The 26,742-nt window shown below is 46.6% G+C and overlaps 1 protein-coding gene across 12 annotated transcripts in view; it reads left to right on the forward strand.

Annotated features, from left to right (window-relative positions):
- DLG2 (discs large MAGUK scaffold protein 2) overlaps positions 1-26,742 on the forward strand; it is a 1,647,444-nt gene that overhangs the window by 1,151,667 nt on the left and 469,035 nt on the right. For all 12 annotated transcript variants that reach the window (XR_009555217.1, XM_060234983.1, XM_060234984.1 and 9 more), the window contains one exon: positions 8,051-8,175. Coding sequence is in view for 11 of the 12 variants with exons in the window: in XM_060234983.1 (XP_060090966.1) it covers positions 8,051-8,175 (125 nt within the window). In the remaining variant the exon portion in view is untranslated. The remainder of the gene's footprint in view (positions 1-8,050; positions 8,176-26,742) is intronic.

Consider the following 26,742-nt stretch of genomic DNA (forward strand, 5'->3'; position numbering starts at 1 on the left):
CCATGTTGGTTCAGGCCAATGGCCTATCCAGTCCAACACTCTGTGTCACACAAGAACACCAGAGAAGCCATGTTGGATCAGGCCAGTGGCCCATCCAGTCCAACACTCTGTGTCACATTAGAACATAAGAGAAGCCATGATGGATCAGGCCAATGGCCCATCCAGTCCAACACTCTGTGTCACATAAGAACATAAGAGAAGCCATGTTGGATCAGGCCAATGGCCCATCCAGTCCAACACTCTGTGTCACATAAGAACATAAGAGAAGCCATGTTGGATCAGGCCAATGGCCCATCCAGTCCAACACTCTCTGTCACATAAGAACATAAGACAAGCCATGTTGGATCAGGCCAATGGCCCATCCAGTCCAACACTCTGTGTCACATAAGAGAAGCCATGTTGGTTCAGGCCAATGGCCCATCCAGTCCAACACTCTGTGTCACACAAGAACATCAGAGAAGCCATGTTGGATCAGGCCAGTGGCCCATCCAGTCCAACACTCTGTGTCACATAAGAACATAAGAGAAGCCATGTTGGATCAGGCCAATGGCCCATCCAGTCCAACACTCTCTGTCACATAAGAACATAAGACAAGCCATGTTGGATCAGGCCAATGGCCCATCCAGTCCAACACTCTGTGTCACATAAGAGAAGCCATGTTGGTTCAGGCCAATGGCCCATCCAGTCCAACACTCTGTGTCACACAAGAACATCAGAGAAGCCATGTTGGATCAGGCCAGTGGCCCATCCAGTCCAACACTCTGTGTCACATAAGAACATAAGAGAAGCCATGATGGATCAGGCCAATGGCCCATCCAGTCCAACACTCTGTGTCACATAAGAACATAAGAGAAGCCATGTTGGATCAGGCCAATGGCCCATCCAGTCCAACACTCTGTGTCACATAAGAACATAAGACAAGCCATGTTGGATCAGGCCAATGGCCCATCCAGTCCAACACTCTCTGTCACATAAGAACATAAGACAAGCCATGTTGGATCAGGCCAATGGCCCATCCAGTCCAACACTCTGTCACATAAGAGAAGCCATGTTGGTTCAGGCCAATGACCCATCCAGTCCAAGACTCTGTGTCACACAGTGGCCAAATATATATATATATATATATATATATATATATATATATATATATATATATATATATATATATATATATATATATATATATATATATATATATATATATATATATATATATATATATATATATATTATGAAATAAAGCCAAAGGGTTTGCTGCAAAGCCTAGGGTCGCCGGTCCCCAGGTGAGTTTACAAAAAAGTGATCCTCCATGTAGAAAATCCCTCTTCTCCAATGCCAAATATTCACAAATGTCCAATAAAGATGCTCGCTTCAAATAAATATGGAAAATTCAATTTCATTACTCATATCAAAAAATCCATACACCATTCACAATCATTCTGGATTAGCTCTCTGTATGCACGTATGTAAAAAAAATGTCAGCAAACGTGGTGGAGTAAAATAAGGTGTATTATTGAGTGTGAAGAGTGAAGAGTGGAATTCTAGCTTGGATAAAGCAATAATGCGAAACAGGAAGTTCAGTCCGGTATTGCCTGTAAGCTGATGCTACTTGGAAAATGAAATTTAGTTACCTATGCATACAGAGAGCTAATCCAGAATTATTGTGAATGGTGTATGAATTTTTTGATATGAGTAAAGAAAGTGAATTTTCCATATTTATTGAAGAGAGCATCTTTATTGGACATTTGTGAATATTTGACATTGGAGAAGAGGCGTTTCCTATACGGAGTATCACTTTGTTGTAAACCTCCTGTCTGTTTGACTTTTTTCTGTCATACAATCCCCAGGTGGTGGCAGGGGATCCCCCAGTATGGAGCCCCTCCCTTTTCAGGGTCATCAGAAAGTGGGGTGGGAGGAGGGAAATGTTTGCTGGGCACTCCATGATTCCCTATGGAGACCAATGGAGAATTTATCTATGGGTATCTGGGGGGCAGTTTTTTGAGGTAGAGGCACCACATTTTCAGCATAGCATTCAGTGCCTCTCTTCAGAATACCCTCCAAGTTTCAAAAGGGTTGGACCAGGGGATCCAATTCTATGAGCCCCAAAAGAAGGTGCCCCTATCCTTCATTATTTCCAATGGAGGGTAGGTGTTTAAAAAATGTGTGGTCCCTTTAAATGTGATGGCCAGAACTCCCTTTGGAGTTCAGTTATGCATATCACAACCTTGCTTCTGGCTCCACCCCCAGTGTCTGCTGGCTTCACCCCCAAAGTCTCCTGGCTCCACTCCCAAAGTCCCCAGATATTTCTTGAACTGGACTTGGCAACCCTACAGGTTACTCACTCAGGCACCCTCAGATTCTTTGGTCCATTCAGCAGAGACAAGCTGGCTCAAAACAGCAGCGATTTATTGGCATGGAGACAATTCCACCAACCACCAACTCCAGCTAACATACAAAACTGGGAAATGAAACAAAAGTTCCACCTAATAGGATCAAACTAAATCACACAGACATTGGGTGAGAAGTACACTTTTCAATTATATTCATACATATATACCAGCGGTGGCCAAACTTGCTTAATATAAGAGCCACATAGAATAAATATCAGAAGTCTGAGAGCTGTAAGACATAAACATCAGATGTTGGAAGGAAGGAAGGAAGGAAGGAAGGAAGGAAGGAAGGAAGGAAGGAAGGAAGGAAGGAAGGAAGGAAGGAAGGAAGGAAGGAAGGAAGGAAGGAAGGAAGGAAGGAAGGAAGGAAGGAAGGAGAGGAGAGGAGAGGAGAGGAGAGGTGGAAAGGAAGCAACCTTAACTTTAAATGCATTCTCCAAGCTGCCGATTGGCTTGGCTTGGAGACGTAATTTAATGAGACAAATGCCTTCTCCAAGCCAGCTGATGGGGCAGTGGGGGCTTTGAGAACCACACAATATGTGTGAAAGAGCCACATGTGGTTCCTGAGCCATAGTTTGGCCACCCCTGGTATATACAATAAATATACCACAGCCACATCTGGGTTGGGAACTTACTGGTGATTTGAGGGTGGCAGGATTTAGGAACAAATGAGATTTAAATTTCAGATTGTCCTACAAACCTGGGGCTTGTATCAGTTGTTTAGAATGATTTGCCTTGTCTGTCCATGGCACCCATCTCTGGATTTAAGTAGGGCTTTGGGGGGGGGGGGGGGGGCAGGAATGCAGTTCTGGCTGGCCTGGCATCCGGGGGCTTGACCTAATAGGCAAATGAGTTCCTGCTGGACTTTTTCTACAAAAAAAAGCGCCCTGGATTTAGGTATCTACAAACCGGAGCCATGTTGAGAATTAGATGTATCGATAGTTCCACAGATCAAGGCCATGCTGAGGATTAGATATATTGATAGTTCCAGAAATTGGACTATATTGAGAATTTGATATATTGATAATAATATTGAAAAATCTGTTCCCATATATAAAACTGTTTTCTATTCATCCATGTTGTATCTCTCCTTTCCCCTAAAGACCTAAGGGTGGTGTACATGGTTTTCCTGAGCACCATTTAGTCGTACAACAACCCTGGGAAATAGGTTTGGGGTGTGAGTAGGGCTTTTTTTTGAACAGCATTGCACAGGAACGCAGTTCCGGCTGGCTTGGGGTCAGGAGATGTGGCCTAATATGCAAATGATTCCTGCTGTGAAACAATGGTGACATCAGGGGGTGTGGCCTAATATGCAGATGAGTTCTGCAAGGCTTTTTCTACAAAACAAGTCCTGGGTATGAGAAGGTGACCAGAGCAACGTCATCCTATGAACATAGATTTGAACTCAGTTCTCCCTGTCCTAGTCTGATTGGTAGTCTGGATAGCCCCTAAATATGATACTGGAGGGGTATAGAAGACATATTAAATGAAACCAGTACTCTGCCGCATTGCATTTTAGTCTGAAAAAGCCCTTCTTTTGAAGAGGTTTTTAAAAAATGCTAAAACCCTTGTTAAAACTATTAAGAGAGACATTCCAGTCTGTGCTTACAATCGGGGAATAAGCAGAAATCCCCAGAGAACTGCAAACTTGTCTCTTAAAAGTGCATTTATAAGCAAAGCTATTGAGCAGTGAATTCCCTCCCCCCCCCCAAATATGGTGTAATGATAAAACCCTAGTGTGATTCATCTTGGTAAAGAGGAGAGATGTGTTGCAGTGGCCAAATAAACTTGGCATCAGGTGGGTAGCTGTGTTGCTCTGAAGCAACTGAGCAAAGTTTGAGTTCGGTGGCACTTTTAAGACCGACAAAGTTTTATTCAAGGTATAAGCTTTTGTGTGCACGCACATTTATTCAGATACATTGCAACTGAAGTCACCAACCATTACATATAGGTAGCAAACCGGGGGGGGGGGGGGTTGTAGCAGGAACTCCTTTGCATATTAGGCCACACCCTCCTGATGTAGCCAATCCTCCAAAAGCTTATAGGGCTCTTAGCACAGGGCCTACTGTAAGCTCCAAGAGGATTGGCTGCATCAGGGATGTGTGTGGCCTAATATGCAAAGGAGTTTCTGCTACAAAAAAAGCCAATTTGAGTCATGAGGCATGAGGAAGGGCCAATTTGAGTCATGAGGCATAAGGAGGAAAGGAAAGGCCCCTGTGCAAGCACCAGTCGTTTCCGACTCTGGGGTGACGTTGCTTTCACAACGTTTTCACGGCAGACTTTTTACGGAAGCCGTAAATATAGCTCAGAGTGGAGTGAAGGTGATTGATAAGACCTGGGAATAGCAGCAAAATTAGCAGAATATAGAGGAGTAAAAGAATTTACAAACAATAGAACCCCCAGTACTTAACAGAGACATTGGTTTCTTGTCTCACTACACATGCTAACAGGTTGGTGTAGTGGTTAAGTGCCCAGTTCCCCCAGAGAAGAGTCTATACACTTAACTATGGCACCAAACTGAGCATCTTTTCTGCATTCACAATACTGATTTATTGATGCTGAAATAACATTGAAAAATGCATACATTTTTACAGAGGAAGCAGAAAACAAGTCAATTAAAAAACAACAACCCATAACTCTGGATATTTGACTTGCTGGTTGTCGGCTCAGACAATAGGAAGGAGAAATATGCAACAATTCTCTGCTCTCAGTATTCAGCTCAATCCCCTGGGATGTTCCTCTCCTTTTGTCAATTTGAATGCATGAATACATGATGCTGCCTTTCACTGAGTCAGAGTGTTGTTTTATCAAGGTCTGTGGTGTCTATTCTGACTGACAGCTGCTCTCTAGGGTTTCAGGTAGAGAGTTCACATCACCTACTACCTGATCCTTATAAGTGGAGATTCCAGGAATTGAACCTGGAACCCACCACATGCAAAGAGCCAGTTTGGTGTAGTGGTTAAGTGTGCAGTGTTTCATTCCCCACTCCTCCACTTGCAGCTGCTGGAATGGCCATGAGTCAGCCGTAGCTCTTGCAGAGTTCTCCTTGAAAGGCAGCTTCTGGGAAGAAGAAGAAGATTTATATCCCGCCCTCCACTCTGAATCTCAGAATCTCAGAGCAGCTCACAATCTCCTTTATCTTCCTCCACAACAACAGACACCCTGTGAGGTGGGTGGGGCTGAGAGGACTCTCACAGCAGCTGCTCTTTCAAGGACAACCTCTGCAAGAGCTATGGCTGACCTAAGGTCATTCCAGCAGGTGCAGGTGGAGGAGTGGGGAATCAAACCCGGTTCTTCCAGATAAGAGTCCGCACACTTAACCACTACACCAAACTGGCTCTCTCAGTCCCACCTATCTCACAGGATGTCTGTTGTGGGGGGGAAGGTAAAGGAGATTGTAAGCCGCTTTGAGACTCTGAGATTCAGAGTGAAGGGGGGGGGGTATAAATTCAGTATCCTCTTCTCCTTCTACCATTGACCTAGGATTGCCATTCTAACTAAGGAAACTCTGGGAGACAGGGTTGCCAGGTCCGCTTGAGAAAATATCTGGGGACTTTGGGGGTGAAGCCAAGAGACTTTGGGGGTGGAGCCAGGAGACTTTGGGGGGGGGGGGTTGGAGCCAGTAGCAAGGTTGTGACAAGCACCACTGAGCTCCAAAGGGAGTCTTGGCCATCACATTTAAAGGGACCACATTCCCTAAACATGTCTTCGCTTCCATTGGAAAAAATGAAGGATAGGGGCACTTTCTCTGGGGGCTCCTAGAATTGAACCCCCGTGGTCCAATCTTTTTGAAACTTGGAGAGGGGGGGGTTAGGAGAGGCACCAGATGCTATTTTGAAAACTTGGTGCCTCTACCTCAAAAAACACCCCCCCCCAGCCCCAGATTCTCACAAATCAATTATCCATTATACCCTATGGGAACAGGTCTCCATAGGGTATAATGGAGTTCCCAGCGGACATTTCCTCTCCCTTCCCATGCTTTCTGATAACCCTGAAGCCAGGGGGAGGGCCTCCAAACCAGGAGTTCCCTTGCCCTCAATTGGGGATTAAGTATCCTACAGTTAGTCCTAAAGGAAATCAACCCTGACTGTTTCCTGGAAGGTCAGATGCTGAAGCTCAAATACTTTGGCCACCAAATGCGAAGGGAGCACTCCCTGGAGAAGAATCTTGAGAGTCCCTTGAACTGCAAGAAGATCAAATCAGTCAGTTCTAAGGGAAATCAACCCTGACTGTTTCCTGGAAGGTCAGATGCTGAAGCTCAAATACTTTGGCCACCCAACGAGAAGGGAGCACTCCCTGGAGAAGACCCTGATGCTGGTAAAGACAGAAGGCCAAAGAAGAAGGGGACAGCAAAAGATGAGATGGCTGGACAGCGTTACTGATGTAACAAACACGAATTTGAGCAGACTTTGGAGGATGGTGGAAGACAGGAGGCCCTGGCATGACTTGGTCCATGGGGTCGCAAAGAGTCAGACTCGACTGTGCGACTGAACAACAACAACAACCCTACTGGAGATTTGGGGATGGAGTCTGGGCAAAGCAGGATTTGGGGAAGGGTGGGACCTAGGGAGACCACAATGCCGTAGACTCCACCCTCCCATTTTCTGCAGGGGAACTGATTTCTGTCCTCTGGAGATTAGTTGTAATTCCAAGAGATCTCCGGGCTCCACCAGGAGCTGTGCAACCTTACACTGACCCATAACCATTCCCCTTCTAGGGTCTGGTGTGCACCAGGGCCTTTTTTTTATAGGAAAAAGCCCAGCAGGAACTCATTTGCATATGAGGCCACACCCCTGACAGCACCATTGTTTTGCACAGGGCTTTTTTGGTAGCAAAAGCTCAGTGGGAACTCATTTGTATATTAGGCCGCACCCCTGACAGCACTATTATTTCACACAGGCTTTTTTGGTGGCCTAGCGGAAACTCTTTTGCATATGAGGCCACACCCCCTGACACCAAGCCAGCTGGAACCGCGTTTCTGTGTGTTCCTGCTTTAAAAAAAAAAAAAGGCGTGGTGTGCACTATACCCTTTCAATGAAATATTTGATCCAGGGTAAGCAGAATCAAAAAAAAAAAATTAATCTCTTTTGTAGAGCTGTGCAGGGCTTTTTTGGTAGTAAAAGCCCAGCAGGAACTCATTTGCATATTAGGCCACACTCTGACATCACCATTGTTCCACACAGGGCTTTTTTTGTAGACAAAGCCCAGTAGGGATTCATTTGCATATTAGGCCACACCCCCTGGCATCAAGCCAGCCGGAACTGCGTTCCTGTGCGTTCCTGCTCAAAAAAAAAAAAAACAAACAAACAAACAAACCCTGGTGCTGTGTATGATTCTTGGTTTTATGATTAAATGACTTTCTGTTTGTTTAGTTGTTATAAATGGATGTGAACTGCTCTGAAAGTAATTGTCACATAACAGAGTATGGATTCTGTCAAGAAGAGGAGGAGGGTTTATACCCCGCTTTTCTCTACCTTAAGGAGTCTCAAAGTGGAGTATAAAATCTCCCTCCCTTCCCTTCCTTGTAATCTCCTTCCCTTCCTCTCCCCACAACAGGCACCTGGTGAAGTCAAATGAATGTGACAACGAATTAAATGTGCATCTTTATACAGCAGATGGTTAATGTTGCCCCCCGCTCTTCTTTTTATCCTTTTCTTCAGGGTAATTCTGGCCTGGGTTTCAGCATTGCTGGAGGAACAGATAACCCACACATCGGGGACGATCCCGGGATATTTATTACCAAGATTATACCAGGAGGAGCTGCAGCAGAGGATGGTAGACTCAGGTAATAATTTGGATTTGGTCATAACGGGCTGTGTGAAACTGTCCTTGAAATTTGTATCAGATCCCCTTTGGGCTTGGATTCGACTGAGGGAAATCTCCAGATCCCTTAAAAACTACCCGTTTGGCATGGCTCAGGGAGTAACACGGGGCTTTGTGGAGTCAGGTTGCCAAGTCCAATTCAAGAAATATCTGGGGGTTTTGGGGGTGGAACCAGGAGACTTTGGGGGTGGAGCCAGAAGCAAGGTCGTGACAAGCATAATTGAACTCCAAAGGGAGCTCTGGCCATCTCATTGAAAGGGACCACACACTTTTTAAATGCCTTCCCTCCACTGGAAATAATGGATAGGGGCACCTTCTTTAGAGGCTCATAGAATTGGACCCCCCTGGACCAGTCTTTTTGAAACTTGGAGGGTGTTTTGAGAAGAAGCACCGGATGCCATGCTGAAAATTTGGTGCCTCTACCTCAAAAAAACAGCCCCCCCCCCCCCAGAGCCCCAGATACCCATGGATCAATTTTCCATCATACCCTATGGGAATCAGTCTCCATAGTGAATAAAGGAGTGCCCAGCAGACATTTCCCACCCCCACCCTGCTTTCTGATGACCCTAAAGAGGGGGGGGTGAGGACCTCCAATCTGGGGGATCCCCTGTCTCCACCTGGGGATTGGCAACCCCACTGTGAAGCCAAACAGACGTTTTGCTCAACTTACTGGGGTTCTCTTCCCTTAAATTTCTGTGAATGTTTTGTCTGGGGAGGAATTTCCAAATGTGCTTTGAACATTGCCTTTTTATAGTGATGCCCAATCACCTTTTATGACTAGATCGTGCCCCACATTACTTCAGAGTAGCAGATACAATGCCTGTGACCCTGTGGTTGAGGTCCACAGAGAAAACATACAAATGTGAGAGAAAGCTTTGAGGGAGGAGTTTTACTCCCAAAAGAGACAAGCCCTTTGGGTATTTAAAAATAACTCTAGGAAGAAAAGAAAAAAACCACTTTAGGAACAATAAATGGATTGTAGATAAAGCTCAAGAATGTTCCTCAGGGGCTGGATTCACTCTGATTATTTTGCTCTGCCTTGGTGTCCTTAGCGCCATGCTGTTTTCAGAAACAGCTGCCCAATGTTGTGTATTCATCCTGCACCTTGCCCTTTATAACTCCGCAATGGGGAAGACTAGAGCCTTATTTAAAAAAAAAAAAGAAAGAAAGAAAAGAAAATGAAAGTTGGCAATGCTGGCGATGTTTTTGTGCTATACTCCATTTGTCCACTGTCATTTTTTTTATTTTTATATTTACAAACATAAACAATACAAACACGGAAGAAATTGAGATAGATATTCTACATTACTGCATTTATACACATTTGGTAGACAAAGGCATCAATATTGATAAAAGAGAAAGACCATCGTTTATATATTAATTCTATATCTTTTTTTTTTTTAAGCTCAAAAAATGTCCTCCAATGGTTTGGAGGGAAATGTGGTCCATGAGTATTGTATTTTCCTCTTTTGCTGCTACTTGCAAGTTTTCCTAGCATTCTTCTCTCATCTAGTGACTTTTGTCTTCTCATAAGAGCTTCAGTTTGGTCATTTTGGCTTCTAGGAAGAGTACCGGCTTGATTTGATCTAAAACCACTTATGTGTCTTTTTGGTAGTCTGTAAAATTCACCTCCAAGATAACATTTCAAATGAATCAACTGGTATGCTTCAACTGGTCAGCCAGTATCCTAATGCCCGTGTATAAATTGATGGTGCGGTCTCATTTGGAATACTGTGTGCAATTCTGGTCGCCGCACCTCAAAAAGGATATTATAGCATCGGAAAAAGTGCAGAAAAGGGCAACTAGAATGATTAAAGGGTTGGAACACTTACCCTATGAAGAAAGGTTAAAACACTTGGGGCTCTTTAGCTTGGAGAAACGTCGACTGCGGGGTGACATGATAGAGGTTTACAAGATTATGCATGGGATGGAGAGGGTAGAGAGAGAAGTCCTTTTCTCCCTTTCTCAGAATACAAGAACTCGTGGGCATTCAATGAAATTGCTGAGCAGTCAGGTTAGAACGGATAAAAGGAGGTACTTCTTCACCCAAATGGTGATTAACATGTGGAATTCACTGCCACAGGAGGTGGCGGCGGCTACAAGCATAGCCAGCTTTGTGGGGATTGCAGAGGTACATCAGTGGCTATTAGCCACAGTATATGTGTGTTTGTGTGTACACACACATATTGGCCACTGTGCGACACAGAGTGTTGGACTGGATGGGCCATTGGTCTGATCCAACATGACTTCTCTTATGTTCTTCTTCTTCTCCTCCTCCTCATTTCCCCCTCTGTCTTTAGCTCTCACAAGGGCCACTGGAGTGGCTAACAAATTAAAACATACACCATGAAATCACTTTTAAAAACCATTAAAACCCAATCCCATCATCATTAAAATACTTAAAACCCAAGCTAAAATGCTTACCCGGTAAAAAACAATTAAAAACATTGGACAGGAAGGAGGAATTACCGACAAAATGCTGAACAAAACTTTAAAAATGCATCACCCGTTCGCAGAAGATGGCAGTGCTAAGTTCTTTCAGCCCTTCCTTACACACCCAGGGAAATGCTGATTGCCGCTTTGGGGGCAGTCAGAATTTTTTCTCCAGGCCAGTTTCTATGAATTGTGTGTAAATCTTGTTGATTGTATGGGGCGAATTCTATTACATGTTGTATGAATTTCTACAATGAATGTGTATATTTCAGCAATTTGAATATTGGCTTGCATGGTTTATTTTCTTTACTTCAGTCGTTCCTGTGCGCTCTTTAGATCTCAGAAGCAAAGCTGGGCTCACCTTGGATAGTACTTGGATGGGAGACCACCAAGGAAGCCCAGGGTTGCAACGCAGAGAAAGGCAATGGCAAACCATCTCTGAATATATAAATATATTCAGATGCATTATATATGTGTGCAGGGCTTTTTTTTTGTAGCAGGAACTCCTTTGCATATTAGGTCACATACACCCTGATGTAGCCAATCCTCCTGGAGCTTACAGTAGGCCCTGTACTGGAATCATAGAATGATAGAGTTGGAAGGGACCTACCAGGGTAATATAGTCCAACCCCCTGCACATGCAGGAAACTCACAAACACCGCCCCCTAAAGTCACAGGATCTTCATTGCTGTCAGAGGGCCATCTTGGTGAAGAGCCAAGATGAAGGCCATCTTGGTGAAGGGCCATCTTGGAGAGCCAGTTTGGTGAAGTGGTTAAGTGTGCGGACTCTTATCTGGGAGAACGGGGTTTGATTCCCCACTCCTCCACTTGCAGCTGCTGGAATGGCCTTGGGTTAGCCATAGCTCTGGCAGAGGTTGTCCTTGAAAGGGCAGCTGCTGTGAGAGCCCTCTCCAGCCGCACCCACCTCACAGGGTGTCTGTTGTGGGGGAGGAAGGTAAAGGAGATTGTGAGCCGCTCTGAGACTCTTCGGAGTGGAGGGCGGGATATAAATCCAATATCTTCATCTTCTTCATCATCTAGCCTCAGTTTAAAAACCCCCAAGGAAAGAGAGCCCACCACCTCCCAAGGAAGCCTGTTCCACTGAAGAATTGCTCTAAACTCACAAACACCTCCCCCTAAATTCACAGGATCCTCATTGCTGTCAGATGGCCATCTAGCCTCTGTTTAAAAACCCCCAAGGAAGGAGAGCCCACCACCTCCTGAGGAAGCCTCTTTCACTGAGGAACTAAGAGCCCTGTAAGCTCCATGAGGATTGGCTACATCAGGTGTTTGTGGCCTGATATGCGAAGGAGTTGCTGCCTGTGCGTGTAGACATACAGGGAAAAAAAACAACACACTGAGTTGTTTTCCTAACCGCTCTGCCTACCTTAAAAAAACAAAAAAACAGAAAGAAAAGAAATGGGGCAACTGAATTGATCGCTGGGGTAAAGCAAGGAAATCAATTTCCCCTCATTGCCGTCCTTCACGGTGACTCACTCTGCCTTAATAAATGAGATTCCTGCTGGAGAAGATCAGATTCTCAGAGAGGAGCTTATTGCATGGAAGCCGTGAACCTTGCAGTCCAACCCACTGGGGTTGGTGTGACTCAGCCATCTGGGAAGGGGAATTTGTGGAGGAGCTAATTGTGGACAAATACAGAGCAGGGTTTGTAATGAGCAGGATTTGAGAAATCTTGCTGCGACAAACAGCAGGCCTGAAGAGAAAGCTGCAATTGACTTTTTTAAAGCCGGACTCAGTGCTAGGGAGAAGCCACTGGGGATCACTTCCCTCTAATTGCAGCTCTGTGGGGGAAAGCACATGCCTAGCACATGCCTCAAGTTTAGGGCTTCCAAGCCCCCGGTCTGGGCAGGGAATTCCCTGCCCGAGAGGTTCCCAACCCGCTGGCCCAATGTGGGGGGAACCTCCCCCAACATCGCTGGTGCGATGACTTCACCCGGAAGTGTCATCATCAAAATGGTGCTGCCCATGCGGGGCCGCTCTAGGCGTTTCCAGGAAAACGCTATGGTTTTCCCAGACGTTCTAGCCATTTGGGAGGGAAAACTCTATGGTACAATAGGTATCATAGAGTTTTTATCTAAGGGAAGCTGGGGACTTGGCAACCCTACTCAAGTTCCAGGTTCAGACCCAGGCAAGGGGAGGTGCACTCAATGTGGGCACTCGGTGATTTCCCTGCGTAGCATTGGCCTTTTTTATTGCAGTCACACACTGTCTTGACATTTTCAGTGAGTTATCTACCACGACCCCAAGATCTCTCTCTTGGTCAGTCTCCTCCAGAAGGAAGGAAGGAAGGCTTGGCAAAGTGATTTAAAGAGAAAAATGCCTTCTCCAAGCTGGCCGACAGGATGGTGGGAGCTTTGAGAGGTGCACAATATGTGTGAAATTGCTATGTGTGGCTCCCAAGTCAAAGTTTGGCCACCCCTGCATTATATGAAGTGTGGGTTCCCTTTGAAAAAACAGAATACCTTTATTGTACATTTAAAGTTTCATGGACATATTGGAACTCCCTGTTCTTGGTGAGTCACATGTTCCTAGGTATATAAGTACTTCTTTATAACAGAATCTTATATTGCATGTTTATAGAATTTTTATCGAAGTAGTTGTTACGCATCTAAGTGGTTTGTGAGCACTTGATTTAGAGGCTGATCAATACTATGCTTTGTTCAAACCACCTGGATACTGGCAATTCTAGTGAACCCTGGGCACACAGCTGATATCTCAAGGACTTTAGGGGGAGCTATTTGTCAGTTTGCTGGGTCAAGAATTTAGGGGGAGGTATTTGTGAATTCCCTGCATTGTGCAGGGGGTTGGACTAAATCAGGGGTTCACAACCCCAGGCCGTGGACCGGTACCGATCCACGGCCTGTTAGCAACTGGACCATGAGTTGTATAATTATTTCAATATATATTACAATGTAGTAATAATAAGAAGAAGACGTTGGATTTATATCCTTCCCTCCACTCCGAATTTCAGAGTCTCAGAGCAGCTCACATTCTCCTTTACCTTCCTTCCCCACAACAGACACCCTGTGAGGTGGGTGGGGCTGAGAGAGCTCTCCCAGAAGCTGCCCTTTCAAGGACAACTCCCGCAAGAGCTATGGCTGACCCAAGGCCATTCCAGCAGCTGCAGGTGAAGGAGTGGAGAATCAAACCCAGATCTCCCAGATAAGAATCTGCACACTTAACCACCACACCAAGCTAATAGAAATAAAGTGCACCATTGTATCATCTGAAACCATTGCGCCTCCCTGCCCACCCCCGGTCCATGGAAAAATTGTCTTCCACAAAACTGGTCCCTGGTGCCAAAAAGTTTGGGGACCACTGGACTAGATGACCCTGGAGGTCCAACTCTATGATTCTATGATTCTATAAGCTGAAACTGTGAGTTTAGATGTGTTGTTGACCTACTAACAGGCCACTGCTGGCAATTCCATTAACTTCCCAATGCTGTCCTGATTTGGCTTGACCTCCTCTGACAACGTCAGGCCAGTGCGTAATTTAGCAATTAGTTAATCAAAGAGAGGAGGCCTTCACCCCATTAAAAGCCACCGGCTTGCTTTGCGGGCGGCTGTAAATTAGACACTTTGTTAACAGATTGCTTCTGCTTCTGCCTTCCCGGCTTTATGTTGGGAAGTTTATGAGCTCGTTAACAGATCTTTTCAGAGATGTGGGCATTTGGGGGGGCTTGGGTTTTTTTTTTCTTCTTTTTCTGCCAATCCGTGAGAAATGATCCTGGCGCCGACCCAGCTCGGGAAGGTCAGCGGGGAAACGTTTTTGGAACAAAATTCCGATTCGCTGCACATGAGACTGTAATGAGAATAAATCCGAAGGGCCTCTTAATGATGCATTTGAAGTGTTTATTAGACTGGGCCAACTGTTGGTTCTGTTAATTGCAAATGGATACATGTATTGATGGGGCTTGTAGCCTCTTCTTCTTGCTCTGTGTTAAGGAATTTTTGGAGTATAGGGCAGGGGTGGCCAAACTGTGGCTCAAGAGCCACATGTGGCTCTTCCACACATATTGTGTTGCTCTCAAAGCCCCCACCGCACTGTCAGCCAGCATGGAGAAGACATTTCTCTCTTTAAATCACTTCGCCAAGCCAAGCCAGCTGGCAGCTTGGAGAATGCATGTAAAGTTGTTTTCTTTCAGCCTCTCCCTCCCTCTTGCCTGCCCCCATCTATTTGCCTGTCTTCCTTTTTTCTTGTGACTCTCAGACATCTGATCTTTATTATGTGTGGTTCTTGCGTTAAGCAAGTTTGGCCAGGTCTGGTATAGAGACTTCTGGGACTTCCGTTCCCACCAGGTTTGGTAATAGGCTTGCCAATCCTCAGGTCCTAGCGGGGGTTTCTCCCACTTTCCCAGGCTCCTTCTCGCTCCAAGTCCTCTGGCCGACGGGGGAAGCCCCACCCCCACCATGTGCCTTTCCACCTCCGGAGGCTTCAGACTCCACTTGGAAAGCCTTCCTCTTGGATGGTGTGTCTGTGTCTTTAAGGATGAATGGGAGCGGGGGGAACAGGCAGAACAACATGGCTGCTCCCAGTGGCTGTGAAAGCAGCCCAGACCCTCCGTTGGTTGCACAATCTTTTCAGAGGTTGTTTGCATAGGAAAGATAAACTTGAGCCTTTGGTTGCTCTGTGTTACTTTGAAGAAGTTGGAAGTTCAGTAACTCATGAGTAGAGATGCCAATCCCCAGGTGGGAGCAGGCCCTCCCCTGATTCAGAGTCATTAGAAACGTGGGCAGGGGGATGTCTGCTGGGCACTTCATTATTCCCTCTAGAGATCGATTCCCATAGGATATAATGGAGAATTGATCTGCGGGTATCTGGGGCTCTGGAGGGGGTGTCGTTTGAGGTAGAGGCACCAGGTTATCAGCATGGCATCTGATGACTCTCCTCAAAATGCTCTCCAAGTTTCAAAAAGATTGGACCAGGTGGTCCAATTCTATGAGCCCCAAAAGAAGGCGCCCCTATCCTTCATTGTTTCTAATGGAGGGAAGGCATTTAAAAGGTGTGCGGTCCCTTTAAATGTGATGGCCAGAACTCCCTTTGGAGTTCAATTGTGCTTGTCACAACTTTGCTTAAGGCTCCACCCCCATGTCTGTTCTCATGGCTCCACCCCCAAAATCCCCAGATATTTCTTGAATTGGACTTGGCAACCCTATTTGGTAAGGGTGTGAGGAATGACTGGCAAGAACCCCATAAACTGAAAGAGAGAAACTTGTTCTCAAATAACCCAATTAAAGTGCACTATTATTTCTTAAAGTGCACTGTTAGGTCTTAACAAATGCATCCTGATTGCTCTGCCCAAAGACCTAAATTCCGCCGCACTCTGCACCCAGGAAGTGAAAGGAACACTGACCAGATTTTTGTGTCATGAGCCCTGACGAGGGGGAGCTGGAAGGGTTAACAGACCTGGAAGAGTTGCCAGCCAGTTCCTCAGCTGAACAACCAGCAGCTGGCCCATCAATCACTCTCCCCACGTTCCAGGCACCAGTGTCAGCTGTTGACAATCAATCTCCTCCAAGCTCTCCCCCTCCCATCTCAAGAGTTCGAAGCAGGCTCCGGAAAGACCTTTCAGAGCAAAGACATGAGGCACGCTGATGCTTCAGATCTCTCAGCCCTGAGTTCTAGCAAAGTCGCTGCCACCCAGGGAGCAGGCTGATTGAGGCTCCCATATAACTCCCACCCAGGACCTGGTAACCTTGTGGAAGCAGCAAGTCTATTCTCTGGCTTGCATCCACGCTCCTTACTGATCCTGACCTGCATGAATTCCTTGGCACCCTGACCCTTTTGGACACTGACTTCTGATTCCGCTTTGCGATTTTGCTTTGGTGACTTGGCTCCTGCTTGACTTTGACCTTGGACTGGCTTTGGACTCCCGCCTGCCTGCACCCTGAGATTATGACACTTTGTTTTGCTGTGGCATTCTTTTCTGTTTTTGCTTTTTTGTGTCCCTGTTCATGTAAGGATTGGTTACAGATAGAAGGTATGGATAGCGGTGCTGGTCTGGAGTGAAATCCCCAAACAGAAATAATCTACTCCCTTTTATAAAGACCATCTAAAACATATTTGTATCACGTGGGTGTTTGAAAGCTACAGTTGCCAGACTCCCTCCCCCTCCCAGTAGAGGCCACCAGGCCCTGCCCCTCAGCCTTTTATCAGCTCCTATCAGGTGAAAGAGGAAAGCTGAGGCCATGTTGCCAATATTGCACAGTGTTATGGATCGTTTTCGTCTCACCAAGAAAACACCAAGACACGGAGGTCAGCAGCAAGCAAGTTTTATTCGGAATACATGTCTGCAGGCATACCTTGGGCATACCTTGACCCCGTCTTTGCGCATGGCTAATAATCGCGGAGGAAGGAAATAAACTATATGCAGCTTCTCATGGCGCTTTTACGGCCAGGTATTTTTCCTTGGGTGTGGTGCACAAAAGACCTAACTGTTCCCACAACAACAGGAAGTGACATCATCACACCAGTGATTTCCAGATGATACTCTGGTATTTGGGCAAAAAACCTCCGTGGTAGTAGCCTACCTGAACAAGGGTACTATCTTCAGCTAGCAGATGAAGCCACTTTTGTTGTTGTTGTTGTTCCATCTGTTCCCCAGAGAGCACTACGATCCAGTTCACAAAACCTTCTGGAAGTACCTGGGCCAAAAGTGGCCAGACTAAAAACAACTAGAGAACAGGCCTTCTCAATAAAAGCACCTCAATGGTGGAACCAGCTGCCGGAAGAGGTGCGGGCCCTGCGGGATCATGGCCAATTCCATAGGGCCTGCGAAACCGCCCTCTTCCGGCTAGCCTTCTAAGACGGAGCTTGGAATAAACATCACGCCATCATTAACATTAACATAACTGAGATAGTAGCACTATTAGATTATATTTTTAGACTGTTTTTAGATTATTTAAATACTTAATTGTTAACTGTGTTGAACTGTATAATCTCGTTTTATTGTTTTAATATGGCTTTTGCCATGTCCTGTAAGCCGCCCTGAGCCTGCCTCGGCGGGGAGGGCGGGGTATTAATAATAATAATAATAATAATAATAATAATAATAATAATAATTATTATTATTATTATTATTATTATTATTATTATTATTATTATTATTATTATTATTATTATTATTATTATTATTATCTGGCACTCCCTTCCTGATTATGTTTTTAATAGTTGTTATATAAGACTGAAGGGCGGGGGGGGGGGGGAGATGGGAAAAAATAACTGATCTTGTCAGATCTTAGAAGCCAAGCAGCTTTGGTACTTGGAAGGGAGACCATCAAAGAAGGCTTTGCAAAGGAAGGCAGCGGCCAGCCACCTCTGCTTCTCCCTCGCTGGGGTCACCGTAAGTTGACCGTGACTTCAAGGCACTTTACACACAAAAGTGTGTGCGTGTGGTTTGTAAAGTCGTTTTTTCATGGGTTTTAGTTGTTCGACACCTTGAGGGCCCTGATTGGCTGGAAAGGCAGGATTTTTTTTTTTTTAAAAAACACATTTGAAATAAATTCAATATGCTGACAGCCAGCATCTCTCTGGGGCCTTTGGTTAAGGTCATTCACGTCACCTGTTAATATGATCCTTTCAACTGGGAATGCTAGGGATCGATCCTGCCCCCCTCGTGCAGTTCAGGCTAGGGTTGCCGAGTCCAATTCAAGAAATATCTGGGGACTTGGGGGTGGAGCCAGGAGACATTGGGGGGGGGGGTGGAGCCAGGAGTAAGGTTATGACAAGCAGAACTGAATTCCAAAGGGAGTTCTGGCCATCACATTTAGAGGGACCGCGCACCATTTAAATGCCTTCCCTTCCATAGGAAATAATGAAATATAGAGGCAGCTTCTTTGATGGCTCATCGAATTGGACCCCCTGGTCCAATCTTTTTGAAACTCGGGGGGTATTCTGGGGAGAGGCACCAGATGCTATGTTGCAAATTTGGTTCCTCTTCCTCCAAAAGCAGCCCCACCCCCAGAACCCCAGATACCCAGAGATGAATTCTCCATTATACCCTCTATGGGAATTGGTCTCCATAGGGAATAATGGAGTGCCGAGCTGAAATTTCCCTTCCTCCCCCCTGCTAAGCCACTCCTCCCTAAGCCACTCCTCCAGCCATATTTACATGAACCAGGGGTGGAATTCTAGCAGTATGTAGCCAATCCTCCAAGAGCTTACAAGAAAGAACCTAGTCAGCTCTTGGAGGATTCTAGCAGGAGCTCCTTTGCATATTAGGCCACACCCCCTGATGTATGTAGCCAATCCTCCAAGAGCTTACAAGAAAGAACCTAGTCAGCTCTTGGAGGATTGGCTACATCAGGGGTGTGTGGCCTAATATGCAAAGGAGCTTCTGCTAGAATTCCGCCCCTAACATGAACTGAATTGTCTTGCTGCTTCTCAGTCCTGATCTCTGAACAGGACTCACTGGCGTGAGCAAGAGCATCTCTTCCATTCTTACTTTCGTCCGAGGGTTTTGACATATTTGGCATTTCTTCATCCTGTGTCTCATTTCCACCCTGACTCTGGAAAGATCCTGAACAGGCATTACGAGGCATGATAAAATGCAATTAAGCTCTCATCACGATCCCCAACATTTCTTTCAGTTCTTGCTTGTTGTACAGTCTCACTATGGCTACCAGCTGACGGCTGGGACCTGGTAGGACATTGGGAGGGAGGCAGGAACACAGGCAGAACCATTATCACGTGTGCCATGACATCACTTCCTGGAGCAAAACCATAGAGTTTTTGGCAATTCCTAGAGGCATGACATCACTTCCAGGCTCCCCAGAAATCACATCATATTACATGGAATGACAGGGTTTTTTAAAAAAAAATCCTTTAGCAGTGGGAAGTACAGGTTGCCAGAGGGAAGGCTCGTGCCATAGTGAGAGACTTGGCAACCCTAGATGTCACTCCACTGGTTGCTGGGGGTGGGGGAGAGTCAGGTGAAACAGCTTTGCTTCAGCTGAGGAAGGGAATGAGGGGACGGGGGAGGCTGTGGCTCAGTGGCAGAGTGTCCCTTTGGCATGCAGAAGGTCCCAGGTTCGATCCCCTGCATCTCCATTTGAAAGGATCAGGCAGGAGGTGATGTGAAAGACCTCCTCCTGAGACCCTGGAGTAGGGTTGCCAACTCTATCATTTTGGGAGGTAAAAAACTCTATGGTACCTATTGTACCATAGAGTTTTCCGTCTCAAAATGCTAGAGTGTCCAGAAAACATTGTGTTTTCCCGGAAACGCCTGGAGCGGCCGGCACTCAACATTGCCGGTGCGGTGATGTCACTCGCAGGTGATGTCATTGCACCAGCGACATCAGGGGAGATTCCCCTCACCAGCCCAATGTGGGCTGGCGGACTGGGAACCTTCCAGGTGGGAGAACCCCTGCCCAAGAGCTTGGCAGCCCTACCCTGGAGAGCTGCTGCCAGTCTGAGTAGACAAGACTGACCTTGATGGACCTGTGGCCTGATTCAGGAGAAGGCAGCTTCGTGTGACGGTCGATGCTCTTTACAGAGGGAGCTGTAAAAGTTCCAACAACGCAAGACCCGGTCAACACATCAAACCTGCAAAACGATTTTGCACTAGAGATCGTGTCACTTTAGCAACTCCCTACCAGGAAATTGCAGGTGCTTGAGAGCAGTGTTTTGAGGCAGAACCCTGCTGATGGTTTGAGCGCCCCGCTAAGGCACTTATGAGTATTAAGCTGCCCTCTCTAATCACTCTGAGGAAGCTGAAGGAAACAACTACTAAAGTCTCCGTGGAATCTAGTATTAATCAGCTTCCAAATATCAGTCATTCAGACCCACCTCATACACACCGGTGATCTCTTTCCCCAGACAACAGGAAACATCCTGTCCTTGTATTTCTTCACCCAAAGGATGATTAACACATGGAATTCACTGCCACGGGAGGTGGCAGCGGCTACAAACATAGACAGCTTCAAGAGGGGATTGAATAAGCATATGGAGCAGAGGTCCATCAGTGGCTATTAGCCACAGCGTATTGTTGGAACTCTGTCTGGAGCAGTGATGCTCTGCATTCTTGGTGCTTTGGGGGGGGGGGGGCAACAGTGGGAGGGCTTCTAGTATCCTGGCTCCACTGGTAGATCTTCTGTTGGCATTTGGGGGTTTTGGGCCACTGTGTGACACAGAGTGTTGGACTGGATGGGCCATTAGCTTGATCCTGCATGGATTTTCTTATGTTCCTGTCTCCCTCCTTCCATTGCAAATAATTGTTACAGTGAACATAACTGAGGGATCCATTTAGGTTATGTTACAAGTTCACATGTGGTCTTGTATTAAGAATGCCCACCTCCAGGTGGGACCTGGGGATCTCCTTGGGATTACAGCTGATCTCCAGACTCTCAGACCCAGAGACAAGGACAAGACAAGTGGAGTTCAAGATCTTTAATCCAGCATCATGGGCATACACACGCATTGTCGGAACTGGCCTTCCCGCCAGTTCCTAGTGCTTATAACCCTTTGCCCTGACCATTATAATTCAAGCCAAAGCACGCCAAACTACAGAGAGGGTTTGCACAGTGTTTCTATTAAGCTCTCATCACTCCAGGTGGTGTTATCAGTTCTTGGGTTGCGCCTCCTCCAGTTCTCAACCTTGGTTGCATAGTAACTAGCCAAGTCCCAGACATGCCATCCTCCCTCCTGATAAGCTGCAGCAACGGGATGCTTCAAGGGCAGCACAGCAGAGCACAAGCATAGCATTATATCATTGGCCATACTGGCTGGGGCTGATGGGAGTTGTAGGCAAAAAACATCTGGAGAGCTACCGTTGGCCACCCCTGCGTTATATGAATTAGATACATATGGCAAGAGGAACAAACTAGAATGAAACAAAATGGAGTAACTCTTGACACAGACTACAGAGATCAATTCTCCTGGAGAACCATGGTCCTTGTCTTATTGGCTTGCCATCAGGTCACAGCCTGACGTATGGTAACCTCCAGGGCTCTTTTTGTAGCAGGAGCTCCTCTGCATAGTAGGCCACACACCCCTGATGTAGCCAACCCCCCCCCCCCCAAGAGCTTACAGAGCTCTTATAACAGGGCCTACTGCAAGCTCTTGGAGGATTGGCTACATCAAGGGGGTGTGGCCTTATATGCAAAGGAGCTCCTGCCCGGTAACCTCATAGGGTTTTCGAGGCAAGAGAGCTTCAGAGCAACGCTCCCTCTAAGCTGTGGAGCCTTGTGAGCAAAAACTCTACTTCGTGAGCTACTGGCGTTATAAGATGCAGAAGTGGGTTTGCTCTGGGGCCATTTTTCCCGAGCTAAGATAAAAACAGAGGCTAAAAAACGTGTGAGCCAGAGGCTAAAAAACTGTGAGCTAGCTCACACTAACTCAGCTTAGAGGAAACACTGGTTCAGAGATAGTTTGCCATTGCCTGCCTTTGCTTCATGACCATTAACTTCCTTGGCGGCCTCCCAGCCTACTGTTCCCTCTAAGCTGATTCAACCCCCCGACCGCATCTTTGTCACCTCTCCAATAAAGGGTCACCAGCAATGTTCCTTCTAAGCTGCAGAGTCTTAGGAACAAAAATTCTGCTTTGTGAGTTACTGGCACTGAAGTTGTGAGCTCCTGGCATTCAAGTTGTGAGTGACTGCATCAATGCGTGTGCTCTGGGGCCATCCTTCCTGAGCTAAGACAAAAATGTGTGAGCTGGAGGCTAAAAATCTGTGAGCTAGCTCACACTAACTCAGCTTAGAGGGAACACTGGTCACTAGGGCTTTCTTTGTAGAAAAAACTCAGTGGGGACTCATTTGCATATTAGAAGATATTGGATTTATATCCTGCCCTCCACTACAAATTTCAGAGTCTCAGAGCGGCTCACAATCTCCTTTATCTTCCTCCCCCACAACAGACACCCTGTGAAGTGGGTGGGGCTGGAGAGGGCTCTCACAGCAGTTGCCCTTTCAAGGACAACCCTTGCCAGAGCTATGGCTGACCCAAGGCCATTCCAGCGGCTCCAAGTGGAGGAGTGGGGAATCAAACTGGAGAGCCAGTTTGGTGTAGTGGTTAAGTGTGTAGACTCTTATCTGGGATAACCAGGTTTGATTCCCCACTCCTCCACTTGCACCTGCTAGCATGGTTTTGGGTCAGTCATAGCTCTGGCAGAGGTTGTCCTTGAAAAAGCAGCTGCTGTGAGAGCCCTCTCCAGCCCCACCCACCTTACAGGGTGTCTGTTGTGGGGGAGGAAGGGAAAGGAGATTGTGAGCCGCTCTGAGACTCTTCAGAGTGGAGGGCGGGATATAAATCCAATATCTTCATCTACCTCACAGGGTGTCTGTTGTGGGGGAGGAAGGTAAAGGAGATTGTGAGCCGCTCTGAGACTCTTCAGAGTGGAGGGCGGGATATAAATCCAATATCTTCTTCTTCATCTTCTTCTCTCAGATAAGAGAAGACACATTTAACCACTATTCCAAACTGGCTCTCACATATTAGGCCACACTTCCTAATGCCAAGGCAGCCAGAACTGCGTTTCTGTGCATTCCTGCTAAAAAAAAAAAAAAAAAATCACTGGGGGTCTCCAGAGAGCCAGTTTGGTGTACTGGCTAAGTGTGCGGACTCTTATCTGTGATAACCGGGTTTGATTCCCCACTCCTCCACTTGCAGCTTCTGGAATGGCTTTGGGTCAGCCATAGCTCTGGCAGAGGTTGTCCTTGAAAGGGCAGTTGCCGTGAGAGTCATCTCAGCCCCACCCACCTCACAGGGTGTCTGTTGTGCGGGAGGAAGGTAAAGGAGATTGTGAGCCGCTCTGAGATTCGGAGTGGAGGGCGGGATATAAATCCAATATCTTCTTCCACAAGTCTACTGCAAGTTGATCTCATTTTCCACCGCCACTCCATCTGAATATTCCAATTTTTATAGCAAAAGATCCTCATCCTGTACTGCTCACCTTATGGAAGTTGTTTTGTTTTGTTTTGTTTTTAAGTCTGCAGTTTGCAGCTTGCCCTCCTCCCCATCACAGGCACCCTCTGTGCTCATAGCTGGATTTGGAATGTGTATGCTGATGAGTTCTCTGACACTGGGTGTGGTCTGTGCATGTGTGTGTCGAATTTTGCTCTACATGTCCCAACAAGAGGCTGCAAAGTGAGATTCTCCCTTCTCCGTCTGCTCTCGGGTTGAAAACTCGCCCGCTTCCGAGCGCTTCCCTCTCTCTGTTTCTAAAAACGGGTGGAATTTTTTGGCTGACAGCCTTGCTGTGTTTTTTTAATTTGCTAGTTTGTCGAGGGCCAAGAAAACCGCAGGAGGAGGAGATGAAAGCTCTTTGCAACACATCACATAGGGAATAGTGAGGGTTTCTTTGAGGGTGGGAGGGTGGGGGGGAGAAGTATATGTCACAACTGGTTTTTCTGCGCAAACACGAACCCGGTTCAGGTTATCCTTGCCTGCTTTCCGAGGTTCATATCCACAGGTGGCCCATAAAGAAGAAGCCTATCTCTCCCCTTTGGACTGGCAGTGCCTTTAAAGGAAAGGCGAGATCCTACCTCGCTTGCCCCTAAAGAGAACCTGGTAGGTTTTGCAGCATCCTTCAGCTGCTTGGGGTGTAGAGAGCTGTGAAAAAGATTTAGAGAACTGCAATACTCCACCGTTCAGCGTTTAGGAGGCTTGTTCCTCCCCCAGACGGAGAGCACCGACCTCTGCAAAGAAGGGGGTAAGTTTGTTTCTGTCTTTCTGCAGATTCAGAGGGATAGCCAAATCCGATGTGGCGCTGTGAGTTTGGGGAAGGAGGCGGTTTGTTTTGCTTGGAAATGCATGCGTGCAGAGGCCTGATTTCAGACTAAAAAAGGTAAAGGTAGTCCCCTGTGCAAGCCGTGGGGTCCTTACCAACCCAGGGGGTGATGTCACATCGTGATGTTTTCTTGGCAGATTTGTTGTTATGGGGTGGTTTGCCATGGCCTTCCCCAGTCGTCTACACTTTACCCCCAGCAAGCTGGGTACTCATTTCACCGACCTTGGAAGGATGGAAGGCTGAGTCATGGGTTCTTTAAGGGGAAAAAAGCCTTCCCCCACCAGATACCAGCCCTGTGTGGCTCTTGTTTCTTAGTCTACACCTACAGGTCTTGATCGGGGCAGGGGCCAGCTCCAGGTTGGGAAAATCCTGGAGATTTGTTGGTGGAACCCGTGGGAGATGGGGGTTTGTGAAGAGGTTAGGAGCTCAGGGGGTGAGTGATGCTGTAGAATCTGTCCTCCGAAGCAGCTACGTATTCCAGGAGAACAGATCTCTGTGGCCTGGAGACCAGTTGGAATTCCAAGAGTATTCCAGGCCCCACCTGGTGATTGGCAACCTTAGCTTCTGACTCATAGTTCCACAAGGCTATTTCAGGTCAGCAGAATGGGAAAGAAGGGATAAATGGTCCTTCCCCCTTGATCTGGGGAAGGGGGTTGCTTTTATTTTTAGTATTTATATGTGTGTGCGTGTACAGGGCTTCTTTGTAGAAAAAGCCCAGCCAGAACTCATTTGCATATTAGGCCACACCCCCGGTGTCACCATTGTTTCACCTAGGACTTTTTTGGTAGAAAAAGCCCAGCGGGAACTCATTTGCATAAGAGGCTACACCCTGACAGAACCGTTGTTTCACACGGGGCTTTTGGGGTAACAAAAGCCCAGTGGGAACTCATTTGCATATTAGACCACACCCCCGGTGTCACCATTGTTTCACACAGGGCTTTTTTGTAGGAAAAGCCCAGCAGGGACTCATTTGCATATTAGACTGGTTTTATTGTATTTTTGGTTTCTAATCTGTAGGCTTTTAATCGTTATTTAATTTATGTTTTGATCCTCCCTGAGCCCATTTACAGGAAAGGGTGGAATATAAGCCTGCAAAGATAGATAGATAGATAGATAGATAGATAGATAGATAGATAGATAGATAGATAGATAGATAGATAGATAGATAGATAGATAGATAGATAGATAGAGACAGAGAGACAGAGAGAGAGAGAGAGACAGACAGACAGACAGAGAGACAGAAACAGACCAACCAACCACACAACCTGATACCAAATGAGCTGGAACTGTGTTCCTGCGCTTTCCTGCTAAATAAAAAAACCCCAAAGGCATCTGTGCGTGTGTGTGTGCACATCTGGAAGACATGGTGACCTCTGGTGACTGACCCCTACTGAGGTCCTGGAGGATATTCAGGGAGGTGGCTGAATGAAGCCTGCCCCCACCTCCCAACTGCTGGTATTCCAAGGAAGTCTCCCATCCAGGGACTTGCCAGAGTCGACCCTGCTTAGCTTCCAAGATCTGATGAAGCAGGGCTTGCCTGGGCTACCCAGGAGAGGGCTGCCTTGAATTTTGATCTAAACCAGAGGATTGTATGGAGAGGGGGAATGCTTGGGAACTCACGCACAAAACTCCTAGGCTTCTCAGCCGTTGGCTTCCAGACAGAAAGCAGTTTTTCTCTTCCCCACGCCCTTGCTTGGCTCCGCGAGGGAAGGCGTGGCAGACAGATTGCATCCACTTGATATGTCTGCACCAAACATTGCTTACTAATTCTGTCTGCTTGATCTGTAGTTGTTTAAGGAGAAGAGCTCTGGTGTTTTCCCACTTGGCGTACACAGCCGCTGGGCTCTGTTGAATTCATGCTTCGGCATGGAGTGTGCTTGTGGGCAGTGCCTATTGCAGCAGCAGGGGTTCTTCATCAGGAAGAGTCTAAGGCTTTGCCCAGGTTCGATCACGAGACTACTTGAGTAGGATCAAAAGAAGTGTGATGATGAGACTTAAAGCAGATGTTGCATGACACCCCTGGTCTATAATGAAACTGTTGCAGAAGGCAATGGGACTTGTGTAGTCTAGCTGAAAGAAGATGATGATGATATTGGATTTATATCCCGCCCTCCACTCCGAAGAGTCTCAACGCGGCTCACAATCTCCTTTCCCTTCCTCCTCCACAACAGACACCCTGTGAGGTGGGTGGGGCTGGAGAGGGCTCTCCCAGCAGCTGCCCTTTCAAGGACACTCTGCCAGAGCTATGGCTGACCCAAGGCCATTCCAGCAGGTGCAAGTGGAGGAGTGGGGAATCAAACCCGGTTCTCCCAGATAAGAGTCCACACACTTAACTACTACACCAAA

The sequence above is a fragment of the Heteronotia binoei genome, chromosome 3 (genome assembly GCF_032191835.1).
Source record: "Heteronotia binoei isolate CCM8104 ecotype False Entrance Well chromosome 3, APGP_CSIRO_Hbin_v1, whole genome shotgun sequence".
NCBI classification, from domain to species: Eukaryota; Metazoa; Chordata; class Lepidosauria; order Squamata; family Gekkonidae; genus Heteronotia; species Heteronotia binoei.